The sequence below is a fragment of the Pinus tabuliformis genome, chromosome 9 (genome assembly GCF_031772625.1).
Source record: "Pinus tabuliformis cultivar Carrire ecotype Pingquan chromosome 9, CPIR1, whole genome shotgun sequence".
Lineage (NCBI taxonomy): Eukaryota > Viridiplantae > Streptophyta > Pinopsida > Pinales > Pinaceae > Pinus > Pinus tabuliformis.
In genome coordinates, this window is record NC_142307.1 from 856,284,365 (window position 1) to 856,302,136 (window position 17,772).

A 17,772-nucleotide genomic window follows, 5' to 3' on the forward strand; every position below is an offset into this window, starting at 1 on the left:
CATATGGAATGATATATATATATATATATATATATATATATATGTACAGACAGAATAGAAGCAGTAGACCCAAGGAGGAAAGCCAAGGAGAAGCAGATCTGTGAAGTAACAGAAGCAAGAAGCCAAGGAGGAAAGCCATCAGGGAAGCCATTGGAAGACAAGAACAGGAACCATCAAAGAGTAGCCATTGGAAATCACAGAGAAGCCACAGGAAAGCCAAGCCAAGAGTAAGAGTCTGTTACAATCTGTTTTTATTGAAATATCGCAAGTACCGAGAGTAAGAGCCATATCGAGATATCACATGAAACAATATCTAAGGATATTCAAATTCAAGCTACTGTGATCCATATTTTGATTATTTGAAAACAATTTCAGAAGAAATCACATTGGTAGATTTAGGCTGACGTGTTTCGAACCAACCCGTGTGGTTCATCATCAGGACAAGATGAAAAATCAGATCATAGCGGTAAGTTAAATAGGGAGTCAATACCTTCTAACGGCTATATGGAAAATGGCTAAAAAACGGCTATTTTTTACTGGATAGGAAAAAGGGACAAAATATTTTTATTTATTATTAATTAATAATTAATTAATAAATCAAATTAAATATTAAATACAATATATAATTATATATAACTAACATGACGGTTGGAAAATCAATAGCTGCTAGATTCCGACCCTTTTCTCTTAGTCGTTAGAAGGTCTTGACTCCCTATTTAACTTACCGCTATGATCTGATTTTTCATCTTGTCTTGATGATGAGCCACACTGGTTGGTTCGAAACGCGTCGGCCTAAATCTACCAATGTGATTTCTTCTGAAATTGTTTTCAAATAATCAAAATATCGAAGAAGTTAACATATCGGAGGAGGTAAGGAACATCCGAGTATTAAACCATGGAAACTCTTTAAAGTTGACAACACGTAATAAAACCTTTTTAACAAAAGTCCATAATGCATCGGAGTTATTATATCGACGGATTTATTATGCGTTACCACTCGAATTCCCCGATTGCGACATGAATACTGCGAACCCCATTGTTCAAATAGAACACGCCCTAATGTAATATTGCATCCGCCTCATCGGAAGTCATGTACCGCAAGCCTTAAAAGGGATGTCACTTAAAACCGCCGACTGCAATATTATTGCGGACCGCCGATTGCAATAAAGTTGTGGACCCGACAGATTTATTAACAACTGTTTAATATCACATCGCATCCGCTCCGTCGAAAATAGGGGCATCAACTATGTTATATCGTGAAGCCAAAAGGGTTGCGATTGCGGGATTTTCATAGAGTTACGATTGCAGTATTTAAGCAGTGACGTAGTATGTGGGACCTCTCTGTGGGTATAGCCTCTTCTTTATGTGGTTTCCATGAATAATCAAGTCTATGATATAATTGGATGGAAGACTCTTCAATATATTTTAATATACAAGTCGGCCTCCCTCCAATAAACGTGTCTTTTCGGTCATTGGTGAAACTCATATAAATACAAGTTAAGACGCCTCATTTCTGGAAATTGAATCTCGAGCATCGAACACAGAGCAGAAGGACAGTTCACAACTCGTGAACGTGAAGGAACAGAAAAAGGTTGAGCGAGCGAAAGAGGAAGCCGAAGGTCAAGCAAGCGCAGAAGGAAGCCGAAGGTCCAACAAAGAAGAAGGAAGCCAAAGGTCGAGCATTCTGTTGACTGGGTTATTCATTGAAAGGATTGGACCTAGAATGAATCCGTAGAATTGCAGCGTGCGATCTGTTAAGAAGACTGCATAGACAGGGTCGTTTTAATTGAATACACAACCTGTAGCCACAACAATCACTCCTCTGAAGGAATTACTCCTGAAGCGCCACTCCTGAAGCAGTTACCGTGACAATAAGAATAGAGGGTCGAAAGTTGAAATAGAGAGTTGTTTTGTAAAGACATTGAGGCCTAGCGCAGATATCTTGTTGATAAGCATCAGCAGATCTTGGAGACTTTATTGAAGATCATGATGCATTGTTGAAATCATCATGAGGTAAACTTTGCAGACTTTGTTGGGCAATATGAAGAATTGTGAAGACTCCTTCATATGAAGACAGGTTGTCATTGATGATGTAGCATGGAGACTACAGTGAAGCTATGGATTTTTGGGAGCCGTGAATTACTATAAAGTATAAACATATCTAGATAAAGTGTAGCAGTGGGTTGGAACCCAAAGGGTTGGTGCCCTAAAGGATGGAGCCTCAAACAAACAAGGTAAGTGCCTTGAAGGATAGGGTTGGGGGCCTAGAGGATCGGTGTCCTCAATAAATGAGGTCGAAACCTATACCAAATAAGGGTTGGAGCCCTAGGGGTTGGAGCCTCTAAACACAAGGTTGGTGCCCTAGAGGTTGGAGCCTCACAAAAGACCAAGTTGGTGCTTTGCAACAAGTTGGAGCTTGGGAGATTGAAGATCGGTGTCTTCATCAAGGGTTGGAGCCCTATATATTGTACTTGATTCATTATAGAGATTATATTAATAAAAGCATTTATTCCTATTGCTCATTTTGTGTTCTAAATATAATTGATTTAACTAGTAAAAGTAACAATTGAAAAGGAATATTGATTCACCCCCCTCTCAGTTTTTTCAACAGTCTCCTTGGCCTAGTTGGATGAGCAAATGAAGGAGTCGTATTGTCTATTTATACTAATTCAACAATGCTTGAACCGTCATGTCTTTTGGAAGGGGGACCGACTTATGTTTATGTAGGCTGACTTAGGCTGACTTGTCCTGAGAGGCAAAAATGGATTTCCTAACCTGTAAATTTGAATTCTGTTCAACGAGGAGCTAGGAGGCTTCGTTGGAAAGGGTTTGAAGTCCTCTACAAGCCTATGTCGTCCTATCTTCATCAAGTCATCCTTTGACATCAATAACAAATTATTCTTCCAACAAAACCTACTTCAACATCAATTATTTTTGTTACCGATGTTGAGGTGAAGACAAGATCATCATTGATGAGGTGATTAATAGACATCGACAAGTACCTTGGTCTATGTCCAAGGGAGCTTGGTCGACATCCACAAGAGTGTTGGATTAGCATTGATGACCATCCTAGCATCAATGCGAAGACAGGCTAGAGCGTCAATACAAATGCCTTCCTTGCCAGTGGCCAATGAACACTTCTCGTCTGTCTGAGACTTGGCCACATTCCCAATGATGGTTCAGAAATGGTCATCGACAGATCAAAAATATTACACTACATTTATTAACCAATAATGTTGCATGTTTTACAAGAGAAACATTCCTTATATTTAGCATATCAATCCATCTTGCGCAATACCTCTGATAGTTTATTCGCAAGACATGTTTTCCACTGGTTTTTTGTTATGAGATCATGGCATACAACAGTCTTGCTGCTGTTGTTAGCACTAGAGTATTACAACTAGATAAGAGACCATTGGGGTCTATAAAATGAAGCCAGAAGCAGCTAGTAGGATTGTGAGTCAGGACCACAACTAACATGGAGTCTAAATCAGCAATTCACTTCTGGATAGGTGACTTCCATGGTTGCAAGATTTCACTGTATTGGACTCTGCTGTATGGAAATTCAACAAATTTTCTATACAGTAAGGATATGGTACAGTCAAGTATATGGAACCATTCATGGAACTGTAACTGTTTATGAGTTTCCTGTAATGCTGTATAGCACTGACAAATGCAAGAATTAGGAAAAATCCATTCTACAATTGGCATACATGTTCATATTCAATGATGATTCATGGACACTGCACTTCATCTCAGGGGGCTCAGAAGAATTGTCATCAAGGAAATCAAAAGAAAATATGACAGAATATCTCACCCCTCTATCGAAAGTATTTTAGAATGTTGATTGCAACCAGATGTTTGCAATTTTAATCCAAAACTGAAAGGAATTCTGAGAGTAGTGGCATTGCATTAGAAACATGATTAACACCTTTCTCCAGGATCAGATTGAAACTGAAATCTCTGGCATATATAGTTTTTACAACTGTCAAAGATAAATTAGCCAAATTACAAATATGTTAAAAAATCTCACCGGATGAACAAAATGAACGTGACTCTTGCAGACCCTTCATATTAATATTAGTTTGTAAATAATGAAGCAAAAAAAAAGTACAAAGAAACAATAGAGTAATGCCATATCTGACTCAAGATTAAACTTAATATCACCACATTGAACTTGTTAACATCCTCTAATTGCAGTATAGGTATAGCAATTAATTCAAGGAAAAAATTATGTATGGGCTAAAGACTCCAGCTCAGCATTAGCAAACAGTTAGAATATTTAAATTCTAATAAAAGAGGGAAGCTAATGTGGAGGAAAACCCACTGTTTCTGCCCCAAAGCAAGACCCGCAATATGTCTCGTTATGCTCCAACCTGCCACCATGCCTTTGAAGCGGGTTCTCAATCTGCAAGCATAGCAACAGCAAATTTATAGCTACCAAAGATTTTGGAAAACAGCTTAATATACATTAAAAAATGACACTGATATGCAACTCTCCAGCTGGAGACTTTGTACAGTAATCAAGAGACTCAAGATAGTTGAGTCAAACCTAAGATTGTATAAAAAGGATGAATCAGGTCAGCTGACCCAGTGAACTAAAATTTAGAGGAATAAAGAAAAAAATACAAATAGAAGACTTCATCATGAATTAGCAAACATTCTTTTATAAAAAAAAATACACACTAATTTAAAATAGCTCAAGCGCAAGACAAAATCGAAACTATACTGAAACTTCTGAATTCAGAGGAGAATCAAACCACATTTAACAAGATACAACCAGAGGGAACAAAAGTTCAATTCCTAAGATAAAAAATCCGCAAGCTCATAATATATACACATCAGAAAAGTTTTCATCATTGGAAGACTTGAAATTCAAAACAAAATGAATCTTTGTTATAGCGATTCTTTTCAAATACAAAAATTTAGCATACTGGCTAGGGAAAAAAAGTTCAATCCCTAAGATAAAAAAAAATGGCAAGCTCATAATATATACACATCAAGAAAGTTTTAATCATTGGAAGACTTGAAATTCAAAATGAAATGAATCTTTGTTATAGGGATGTTTTTCAAATACATAAAATTTATCATATTGAATCTAAATTGCTTCAGCGTCTACAAAGACAAAGCAAACAATTATATCAAAAATATGGAAACTGGAAGAATGTTATCAGCACTGGACTGAAACCAGCAAAACCGGTCAGTCCTACCAGTTCCAAGGCCGTACCAATTAAGTTCAAGGTAAAGAAGCAGAAATGGCCAGGTCTGTCCTGGAACCTGCCATAAATAGCTAAACCAACTGGATCCATACAGTGCCATATAGACATGGCTAGGGACCACATAAACCCAATTTTTAAAAAGAATCATTGAATTATAAAAATCAATACACTAAAACTAACCCTAGACCCCTATTAATAATATTTAAAAATGTCCCCCCCCCTCTCTCACTCACACAACTCCATTGAGCTATTTGGAATTTTTAAGAGCAGTTTCTTGGGCTGATTTAGAGAGTTGATTGAAGAATTGTTTTGAAGAATTTGTTGGGCTGATTTGGAAAACTGAATGAATGGCTGATTTGGAAATTTTTCAAAATAAGTTTCTTTGGTTGATATGGAGCTGATTCAAGAAATTATTTCAGAATTTCTTGGGCTGGTTTGGGACTGATTCAAGGGCTGATTTTCAAATTTTATTGGGTTGTAATAAAGCTGTTTAACTGCAGTTTGGAGCTGTCTTGGGCTGCTGAAGCTCATCTTCTTCTCTTAACTTCGAAGGCTTGTGAAGGTATGTGAAGGAAGCCTTGAAAAAGACCCCTGAATCAAACACCATAGTCTCGGATGAATTTGATCTCTCGTCAGAGTGGGTTGTAGAGACTTGGCAACCAGCATTTGACAATAAAGACCTATCTTGAATGAACTTGGACCCCCTTCCACAGCCAGAGGATCTGAACATTGGATGGGTACCTCAGGGCCAGGGGGACCAAAACCAGAATCCCATTTCATATTCTAGTCATGCTGAGGACGTAAATGATCATCACATATGATTAGATTGTAGAGTCTAGAATCTATACTACAATTATTAATTAGTATTATGCATATTTTTGGACTGTAGAGGGCATTTAGAGCCTCTTTGTCGATATATTTTGGTTTCGATATTGATTACATTTTTCTCTTGAACGACATTATCAATATTTACCATAGTTGTGTTGATTTTTCCATGGCACTTAAAAATCAGGTTTGAGTCTAAGATCACAATCATGAACACACTCAAATGCCAAAACACTACTACTTTGCACAGCGGAATAAAGTACAGCAGTGAATCAACTAGTACACAACAATTTTTCAACCCACAACTTGTTATATTACAAACTCTAATACATCAATCTTAGGGCTCCTGTACCAAGGATCATGGCCCTTACAATCAGCGATGCTATAAGACAACTAAGGCTTGGTATCAACAACTATGATGACCAATCTTTCCCGGAACAAAGTACACTTGACTTATTTGCTGATGTGGTGCGCCAGTCCTTCAGTCCACATACTCAAACTGCCATTATCAACTCTCTTGCTGCTCCAAGAGTGACTTAACTTTGGCCCATACAAGTCTGCCCTCTAGCTGCTCTCCTGCTCCTCCAAGAGTGTGCCAACTCTTAGGGTCTTCACAACTTGCCCTCTTCTAGTCTTTCTGCTGCTCCACAGATAACCAGACTTAGGGTTTGGAGGCTGCCCTCTTATCACTGATTTCACCCACTGTGAACTAGGGCTCAACAAGCTGCCCTCTTATCACCGAATTTATCCACGAGCAACCCACTGAACTAGGGCACATTAACCAGCCCACTAACAATCCTTTACCTCACTGCAAAAGTCTGATCTTAGGGCTCCACAGGACTGCCCACACACATGCACAAATCAGCCCCTTTGTCACTCTCGTTAGGGCATCCAAAACAGCCCTCTTAACTGTCACAAGTCTGCTCCTTGTTGAAAGTACTAAGGCATCACAAAACTGTTGTTCAAACACACCAGAACAGCCCTAATATCTCCTTGCAAACGTCAACTTGAAAGACAGATCACATACCTCTACAAGAAGTCACCAACAGCCTTGTAATTCTTGGCTCTGTGCACAGAATTCACTGAGGTTTTCGGCCCTCTTTAGGGCTTCTGTCACCACCCCAGGACAGCACTAACTTCGTCCCTAAACAGACCTCAAACCAGTGACAAACCAGTCCACAAGACCTTCATCTCTTGCACTATTACTCCAGGAAACTTGGCCTGTTCTTACAGCCCTTCCTTAGGTCATATGACCATTGTCCAGCATACAAACAGGGGCTCGGCCCTCCTGCTATACACAGAGATACAACTCGGCCTGCCACAGAGAATATGCCACCAACAAGTGCCTAGAATTCTGCCTAAACAACTCAGCCAGCAGATACCCTATCTCGGCCTATCAAAAACACAAGAAAGATGCCAAACTCGTCCTCCTTTCACTTCAAATTTGCTCCTATAGGTCTGCAGCCAGATCAGATTTGTCTCTCCACTTGATAGATTGCACTTGGATGGTTGCTGAATGAACTCACCTTGCTTCCTTTTTATAGAGTTCTTGGTGGGTTTCCCTTAGCCGCCAAGGATCATCACATGACTTCAAGAGTCCAAGCCGACCTAAACAATATGTTTAAACTCCATAAAAACATAAGACAAAAATTATATTCCTTCATCCAATGCCATGTCGTTGATGCCTTAGGTGCCCCTTAGCCCTTTAAGGGTGCCCTACATGCCCTCAATGATCAAACCATCAAAATCTCCAATTGGTTTAGCACCCACGACTTTGGTTGCAAAACCCACTACTTGGGTACCCCTTGCCCTCAAAGACCATGTGGGTAAAAATTTCTCCCAAATCCAATACCCTAGGGTGTGGGAGTACCTCCTAATGTACACAAATCAACACTCCCTCTTAGCAAGGGAGGTACTTCCACCACTCAAAACTATCTCGTCGTCATTGTCACTAACAACACTAACCCAACTTCTAGTGTTCACCACTACAACATACCCTATAGAATGAACCTTGCTTGTCTCGGTAGTGTCTCTGCCACCAGAAGCTTTTTGTTGTTGCTTCCTTTCCGCATAGGCCTTCATGCCATCCCACGTTCCTTCTTGGTAGCTGTAGAAGTCCCCTTACCTCCAACTGACCATGCGCTCTTCTTAGGTTGTAGATTTTCGCTCTGAACCTACATACTCCTGCTACAACTTGGCTCCCTCTGAGCCTCAGGAACCTCCTTCATCTTCTCATGATCTACATAGTTGCCCATCAGTCGATATAGACCATGCTCCCTAACTCCAATGACAACTCCAGCAAAGTTAGAGCCTTTGAGCCTGAGTCTCACTTTCACATCCTGGAAAATCATCTCAAACCCCTTTGCCTCGATAACTGAGACGGAAAAAATGTTGTATTTGAGCTCTTGTACTCACAGTCACAGTTTAAAAACTCAGACTCGTATTCGGAACCAGCTGAAGGACGACTCCGACTCGATATCGACTCAGCCTAGTTGATTTCAATGACTTGGTCTTTGTAAAAAATACATTAAATATTTATTTTTTAATGAAAAAGCATATTTTTAAAGATTTTCATGTTTCCAAACTCAAAGCATTAGAATATAGAGAGAAGACAACATATAATCGAAGTATGCTCATGAATATATCTATTGTCTCAAAATGGCACGAGTGCACTGTCCAATACATGTAATATATAGAGATCAGAACAAAAACACATAACCAAGGAGGCTCTAAATGGCCTCTACAACAAAACATCACTAGTCACTAATGCTAGATCTTGTTCACCATCAAGACCAACTTGATCTTTTCCTTCCAAGAACTATAGTTGGGCAAGCCATCCAACCTATCCTCATATCGCAGACCAACCGACAACTTCACCATTGTTATTAGTGCTTCAATAATAATGGAACCAGCTCCCTTTTGAGTTGTATGTTGCGCACACTCTGATTCATTGGCCCTTCAAAGTGGCTTTGATACCATGTTGATTTTCCACTGTGCTTAAAAATCAGGCTTGAGTCTAAGATTACGATCACAAACACACTCAAATGCCACAACACTACGACTTTGCACGACAGAATAAAGTACAACAGTGAATCAACTACTACACAAGATAATTTTTCATCCCACAACTTGTTATATTACAAACTTAATACAACAATCTTAGGGCTCTCGTACCAAGAATAATGGCTCTTACAATCAGCCCTAATACAAGACAACTAGGGCTTGGTATCAACAACTATGATGACCAATCTTTCCCTAAACAAAGTACACTTGACATACTTGTTGATGTAGCGCTCCACAATCCTTTTAGTCCACATACCTTGAACACATATGGCAGGTACTTTGCCTCCCTTTCTACTGATCACTACAACTTCAGAAGGCTTGCATCTCCAACTACTCAAACTACCATTATCAACCCTCCTACTACTCCAAGCGTAACTGAACCAGATAACCAGACTTATGGCTTGGAGGTCGCCCTCTTATCATTGATTTCACCCATTGTAAATCATTGAACTAGGGCTCAACAAGCTGCCCTCTTATCACTGAGTTTATCCACTAGCAACCCACTGAACTAGGGCACAATAACTAACCCACTAATAGTTCTTTAGCTCACTGCAAAAATCTAATCTTAGGGCTCCAAAGGACTACCCACACAATGAAAAATCAGCCCCTTTGTCGCTCTCCCTAGGGCATCCAAAACAACGCTCTTAACTCTCACAAGTCTGCTCCTTGTTGGCAGTACTAGGGCATCACAAAACCATTGTTCAAACACACTAGAATAGCCACACCATCTCCTAACAAACATCAACTTGAAAGACAGATACATACCTCTACAAGACATCACCAATAGCCTTGTAATTCTATGCACAGAATTCACTAAGGTTTTTGGCCCTCTTTAGGGCTTTTGTCACCACCCCAGGACAGCCCTAATTTTGGCCCTAAACAAACCTCAAAACCAGTGGGAAACCTCTTCCTTAGGTCATATGACCACTGTCCAGCTTCCAAACATGGGCTCGACCCTCCTGCAATACAAAGAGATACAACTTGGCATGCTACAGAGAATATCCCACCAACGAGTGCCTAGAATTCTGCCTAAACAATTCTTCTAGCAGATGCCCTAACTCGGCCTACCCAAAACACAAGAAAGAAGCCAAACTCGTCCTCCTTTCACTCCAGTTTTGCTCCTATAGGTCTGGGACCATATCAGATTTGCCTATCCACTTGATTGATTGTACTTGGATGGTTGTTGAATGAACTCAACTTGCCTCCCTTTTAGAGTTCTTGGTGGGTTTCCCATAGCCACCAATGGTCATCACAAGACTCCAAGCAGACCTAAACAATATGTTTAAACTCCATCAAAACATAAGACAAAATTTATTTTCCTTCATCCAATGCCACGTCATTGATACCTTAGGTGCCCCTTAGCCCTTTAAGGGTGCCCTACATGCCCTCAATGATCAAACCATCAAAATATCCACTTGGTTTCATGCCCACGACTTTGGTTGCAAAACCCACTACTTGGGTGCACTTGTCCACAAAGCCCATGTGGGTCAAACTTCTCCCAAAACTTAGAACCTTAGAAATTGGGAGTACCTCCTAAGCTACACAAATCAATAGGTTGTCACTATTCTCCTAATCCTTAACTTTTTTGTTACTTAATAAACTATTTGAGTATGTTACAAGTCAAAACCCTTTGAAATCTCTATCCCTGAAGGAGGACTTGACAAGATATTTCAGATTGCCATTAACATATAATCTAAATAATAGGACACCTACAAACAGGGCCTCTTCTTGATTTTGTTACTTTGGAAGGTCTTTTGCATAGACTAGTGTCTGAGAAGAAGTCGTCCATAGGTGGTTGCTTGAGAGGAACAACTAATATGATTTCTTTCCTAAGTCTAACTTAGAAAAGAAAATTAATTAATTTAATAGATTAGTGTTGCCTAATTGAGCAAATTTTCAACGATAAATATTTAATTATTTAAGTGACTTAGACCTAATTATAGTTATTGATCTAAGTGGGCTAGGTTTTACTCATTGCCATCTATCACCTTGGAGATTGAGGGTTAGGGATTTCACTCAATTTGAAATTATCAATGTGGAAAAAGTTGAAGTCGGGATTAATTCGGCAAGGGTCTAAAAGTTGAAAAACTCGTTAAAGTTGGGAGTTTTTTGAAAAAGTCAGCAAAAAGTCAGCGAAATTAAAAAAAAAAACACAAAATTATTCATTTTATTTTTTATTTTAACATCTAGAGTCGAAATCATAGTTTAGAGGCGTTTTCAGTGTTTTACTACAATGTCATTCTTTACAAGTGAATTCGATCACTAAAATCATGTTACACAATACACTCTTGCAGTCTGCATTCTAAGTGCATTTTATCACCAATATTTTTCAACATTATCCACAAAAAATATGATCATAACAGTGTTGATTCTTGGGAATGTTCTTCAGCTATTTACACTTCCTTGCTTGCTAGTCTGGAGACTCCTTGTCCTCTTGCTCTTATGTCTCACAATCATGCTCGTCGAGGTAGGTATGCACTTCTTTTTCATAGCAATTTCTTATAGCAACCTTCTGACAGCTTAGTCTCTCGCTAATGTCTCTTCTCTGTATTTTTTTGCACATCTCATATAGATCCCTATTGTTTTGCAGACATAACATCCAGCAAGAGCAAACCAATAATAGCCGTATATGTTTCAACATTCAACAGAATATAGCAACTAAGCAATTAATTTTATCAGTAACACCAACCAACTATAATGCTTGAAATGAAGATTCAACAACAAAACAAATTGCACAGCACAACGTTATCATCAAATTTCTAGGGCTATGTTTGAAAGATTCCACTCTCTGCCTTAAGATTAAACAGCAGAAAATTATATCATTTTCGCCTTTGAGGCCTCTTTATCCGAGCCCTGGGAGAGAGGCCAACTTTTTGGGTCGACTCCCAATTAAATCGGGAGTATAATGATTAAATCGCGATTTTTCCCTTGCTGAAAAAGTCGCCAAAAAGTCGGGGGATTAAATCGCGATTTTTTGTAGACTTTTTCCACACTAGAAACTATAAAGGAGCCTAAGGGAGAGGATGAAGCCACATTCATTTCTAGAGAAGCAAGTTTGAGACGTTGAAGACATGGGAAAAGAACTGCAAAGGTTAACCAAATCGCAGAGACAGTGATCAGACACATGTGGGAGGTCAAGTCGGGTATTTTGGCACATATTCAAGAAGGAGATTGTTATTGCTAGAAATTTCCTAAATATTTCCACATTTAATTCTGTTGTGATTTCTATATTTTTTCACACCAATTTCCTTGGTAAGGGAGCCCCTAATTTTCCAAATAAGAATTTAAAAAAGGAGAATTTGTTTTGGACCTCCAACCTCCTTTGGATGCTATAGCACAAGCCATTGGTAACTTGAAGGATGTGAAGGATAGACATATCATTTTGGAAGTCATTAAGGATCATGTGATCCCTCATATATCGAGAAAGAAGAAAGCCCATAGCATGTGGACAACCTTGACAATGATGTGCCAAAAAATAACTAGAACCGGAAAATGATGGTAAGAGATAAGTTGAGAAACACTAAAATGAAGAGATCAGACACAGTGGTTTCCTACGGGACAATTCCAGAAAATAGAAGATTTGGGAGGAGCAATTGATTAGTGGACAACATAAGGGTGGGGATGAGGAGGACCTTGCTCTTGTCGGGAAAGAAAAGAAGGGCAAGGCAAAGGCCAAGTAGAAATCAAGTGCAAAAGCATCTTCAAACAAGAAGAAGGGCATGAGCAAAGTCAAGTGTTTTGCATGTCATAAATATGGACACTATGTAGGTCAATGTCCAAACAAGAAGAGCAAGGTGAAGACACCTAGGGTTGCATCTACACAAATAGATTAGTTAGCCAATAAGTTAGAATGAATTCTCCTTGGTGCCTTGTCTTTGTGACACCATTAGACATAGGGTGTGGTTTATGGACAATGGGACATCTCATCAAGTGACAGAATCTCGTGACCTATTCACCAGTATGGCTAAGGAACACAGAGACCTACATGTGCAGCTCGGTGTCAATTCCAAGTATGTAGTAAAGGGTGTGGGCAACATACAATGCCATTTGGATTATGGGAGTCCCATAGAGGTGAATGAAGTGTTATATGTACCAGGGCTTGAAAAGAACTTACTCTCAATTTCGGCCATGGAGGACAAAGGTATGAGGTCATCTTAATAGAAGGACAAGTACTTGTTAGGCCGAAAGGATTTGATTCTAGCGCGAGGTGAGTAATTGTAGGAAGAAAGGCTAATCTATACTTGTTGACATGATAGTCAGTATGAGCCCTAGCACATGACAGTGACAATCTATGTGAGTTGTGCACAAGAGGATAGGTCATTTACACTATAGAGCTTTACGATCCTCACAAGAGATGGTCACTAGTCTAACAGAGTTCATTGTAGAGTAATATGCAGTGTTTTAAAATTCGACCAAGTTGATTCGAAAACGGCCAAGTCGATTCGGAATAGGCCGAGCCAATCGAGCCGGACCCCTGCCCAGGTCGTCTCGATACAAAAACTGGTCCAAAGGTCCAGTCTGTTACCGAATCAGCCCAACCGAGCTAGTCATTGACTCGACCGGTTCGGTAACAGACCGACCGCCTCGGCCGAGTTCGACTTAAACTGGTCGAGCCAGTCAAAGCCAGTCAACGACGGAATTTGGAGGGAAAGCAGACTCCAAACTTGGTTATTTTTGGTTTTAGGTTTTTTGCTTGTCCATCTAACCTCTCCCAAGCCTATAAAATCTACCCAACCCCCTCACATTTCCTCACTTCCTCTACTCAGCCATGACGCAAATGCATAGCTCATCTATCTCAGCGTGCAGTTGTTGCGCCTGCTAGTGCTACTACTTCTACAATTGCAGTAGGAGATCGTGATGAGGAGGAGCCATGGGTTTCCCTATCTGAGCCAGATGATGTCGGCTTCTCTAGCAGTAGCCAGTAGTGACTAGTGACTAGTGATGTTTAACTTTGGTTGTAGAGGCCATTTAGAGCCTCATATATTATGTGTTTTGTTATGATCTCTATATCATGTATGTATTGGACAATGCACTGGGTGCCATTTTGATATAATGGATATATTCATGAGCCTACTTTGATCATATGTTGTCTTCTCTCTATATTCTAATGCTTTATGTTTGGAGACATGAATGAAAATCTTTAAAATTATGTTTTTTCATAAATAAATAAAATATTTAATGTATTTTTTACAACGACAGAGTCATTGAAATCAACTAGGCCAAGTCGATACCGAATAGGACTAATCGATGCTCAGCCGGCTCCAAACCCAAGTCAGAGTTTTAAAACATTGGTAATATGGAGTGTGCGAGGGATGCACACTCGGAAAGTATCTCGAGGCTCCCTTTTCAAGTAGCAAAAGCAAATCCAAGGGTGTGTTCAACTTGGTTCATTCCAATGTGTAGGGTCCAGCGATTGGATATTGCTATTATGTGACATTTATGGACCATTTCTCTAGGATAACATGAATATATTTCCCAAAGGCCAAGGATAAGGCCTTCAATCAGTTCCACACTGGGAGAAAGTATACCGTCAATGAGTTTAAGAAATTTTGCAAAGAGGTAGGAATCAAAAGGAGGCAACAACACCATATAATTTGCAATATAATGGAGTAGCAGAGAGGAAGAATAGGCCTATCAATGGAACAGCTAATGCCATGATCCATGTTCAGGATCTTCCTATGTCCTTGTGGGCAGAGGCATGTAATATGGTTGTGCATTTGCAAAATAGCAATCCTCACAAGGCATTGGGGACAAGACTCCCCAGAGGCTTTTATAGGAGTGAAACTAGAGGTGCACCACATCCACATCTTTGGTAGTCCAATTTATGTCCACATACCATTAGAGAAAAGGACTAAGCTAGAGCCCTCAGCAAAGAAGGGCAACTTTGTTGGATACAATGACACTTCAAAGGCCTACAATGTCAACATTCCAACATAGAGGAAGGCAGTGGTCAGCAAGGATGTCATATTTGAGGGTAGGACATTTAAGAAGTCATGTGAGTCATATTAAAGTTTTGGTAGTTTCAAAAGGTCTTCCACACAAGCTTGGTGTTTTAGTATGTAGGAAATGGTTGATTGCCTCTTTAGGTGTTTGCTTGGAGAAGTGATTTCTGACTTCTTTCCTTAGTCTTATGAAAAGTACAATAATTATTAATTATTGTGGACTATTAAGTCAATTAATTATTGTGGACTATTAAACCAAAGTACTAAGGATAAATAATCTTGAAAAAGGTACCAAGTAGGTGTTTCCTACTGCTTTTTGCCTTGGCCTAGGAAAACATGTGAACCCACTTTTTAGTGTGACTTTAAGTGGTTATTGGAGTCATGTAATATTTTTAGTCACTTTATGAGGTACTAAAAGTACATTGCACTTTATTATATTTAAGTGACTATGTTTTTAAACTTTATAAGGAAAATGTACAAGGTACAATAAGTTATTAAAGTGACTAGGGAGGCTCATTAATGAATGGGGAGACATAAGAGGGGGTCAATGGGAGATTAGATCTCCACCCTTAATCAAGGAGAGTTGATCTAATCTCAACATTTGATACTAAGGATAGGATTTCTCATCATTATGAGACTAAAAAGGAGGAAAAAGGCAAAGAGAGAATTCATTCTTCATGTGCAAAGTTGGAGAAGAGAAGAGGATGGAAGAGGAGGAAGGTTGAGATAGCAAGTTTTGTTGAAGGAGAGAACCATCTACAGCAAGCAAAAGTCAACACACAGGCCCGAATTCCCAAGCAAGTACAGGCATGCAGACTGAGGTACAATTTTCCATCTCAGCACAATTTTTGAGGGGCCAAGGGTAGAGATTTAACATGGTTTTTTAGCGTGTCAGACCGCATTAAATTGCAGGTCTAACAGCACATATTTCCAAGAGAAAATTTCAGTCGAAAAGGTGTGATTTTTAAGGCAGAGAATCAAACTAACATGCACGCAGATTGAGAAGAAATTTTCAGTCCATCAACATGCAATTCGAGGGGCAGAGGTTTCTGATAGTAGCCCAAAATTCGAGGAATTCACTGAACAGTGGCTCAATTTTTTAGGGCTGAGATTGCTCACTGTGGCACGAAAATCGAGGAGCTGAAGTGTTGACTATGGCACAAAATTCAAGGCAATCAAAGTCTGTCAGTGGCACAAACTCCAAGGGGAAAGATAAGTACCCTGATGTGTATTTAATGATGTAATAATTCTCTGAATAAAGCAAAATAAAAATCCTCTTCTAACTGGTTTTCCCTTCACGGTTTTTCCAGGGTCGTGTTGACCAAAAATAAACGTCCAAAATTTCACGTGCATGCTTGTGAAATTTTTTATCATCTTAAAGTGAAAGTGAAAGAGTAGTGGTAGTCTACAAGACACAAAAAAATTCTATATGGTATCAGAGCACCAGTGATTCGTGAACCTACAACCGATAAAGTGCAACCAGCAAGCATAAACCAAACTATATACCCAGTGATTTGTGGTTGAGAGTGGGTGGTTCTTCAGTTTCAGTGTTCAGAAGTTGTGTTCATTGAGAGGGTCAGATGTTAATTTTCCAATGTTCAATGCTTAGCACAATCACTTATTTCAATTTTCTCCGTAATCAATTTATTCAATATAATTTAATCTTCCAGTAACAATAAGCAATTGTAGATAGAACAATAAATCCAATGCACAATAGAAGACAGCCAAGAAAAGAGAGACAGTACTTAGTCAAAGACTAGGGGAAACCCCCTTTCAAAATACTTCTTCTATTAGATTGTCATCAAATGTTCAGCAGAGAGATCACAATGTTCCAATTACTCAACAATGAGTCAAAGTCAAACTTTTGATTATCCAAAATCAACTAACCAATATCCAATCCAATGATGAGCTCAAAAGTCAAATCTGGTATAAGTCAGATCTGCAATTTCTGGTCAACATCAGCAACAGTCAAAGATCCTCTAACCAGTCAACAGTCCATGGTCAAAATGCCTCTAAAAAAGATCAGTCAACAGTCAAAGGATGTGGCCTTCCAAGCTCAGTCAAACACAACAAAAACAATCAACAAGAACTCAGTTAAAGGAGAGATAAAACCTATGGTCAAACCTCCATAGAACTGCGGCCAACTTCAGTCAAAGTCTGTGGTCAAGGATGGTCTAACAGCCCAAAAAAGTTCATCTCTTTCCCAAGCAATTTGGCCTTCCAAAATACATATTTTCCAAGTCAAATGAACCAAAGTCAAACCAAATCAAAGGCTGGTCAATGTTGGTCAAAGTATCAAAACAGAAGATGAATTTCGACCTACATAAAAGACTCTCTCAGTCCTTCGCACGTGTGAAGTATATCCAAGAGAAGATGTGTTGTGTGATGATGCTCCAAAGTGATGTGACATGTGGTCTATTTATACGAGTCTCAAGAGGTCGAATTAGCTTGCCCAAGCCGACTTGTACTTTTGTGCACATGTGGATTTCACCTTAAAAATAATATTTTTCCTTGACCAGATTAATTTCTTCCAAGGGTTCGGAGGGGCTTCCCTGAATGAAGAAGGCTCTCCAATGGAGGGAATTTATCCCTGAGCTACCAAATTAACACTCCCTCTTAGCTAGGGAGAAATTTTCAACTGCATCATAAGTCCCATCCCAAATGTCTCATCCTCGTCATTAAGACATATCTCATATTTGCTCATTTGTTGAACATTCTCGAAT

The 17,772-nt window shown here is 39.3% G+C and overlaps 1 protein-coding gene across 4 annotated transcripts in view; it reads right to left on the bottom strand.

The window, feature by feature from the left end:
• The window catches only part of LOC149151482 (uncharacterized), a 157,231-nt gene that overhangs the window by 53,527 nt on the left and 85,932 nt on the right, over positions 1-17,772 (bottom strand). For all 4 annotated transcript variants that reach the window (XM_089438486.1, XM_089438484.1, XM_089438485.1 and 1 more), the window contains exon 6: positions 4,328-4,408. In XM_089438486.1, the coding sequence (XP_089294612.1) occupies positions 4,328-4,408 (81 nt within the window). The remainder of the gene's footprint in view (positions 1-4,327; positions 4,409-17,772) is intronic.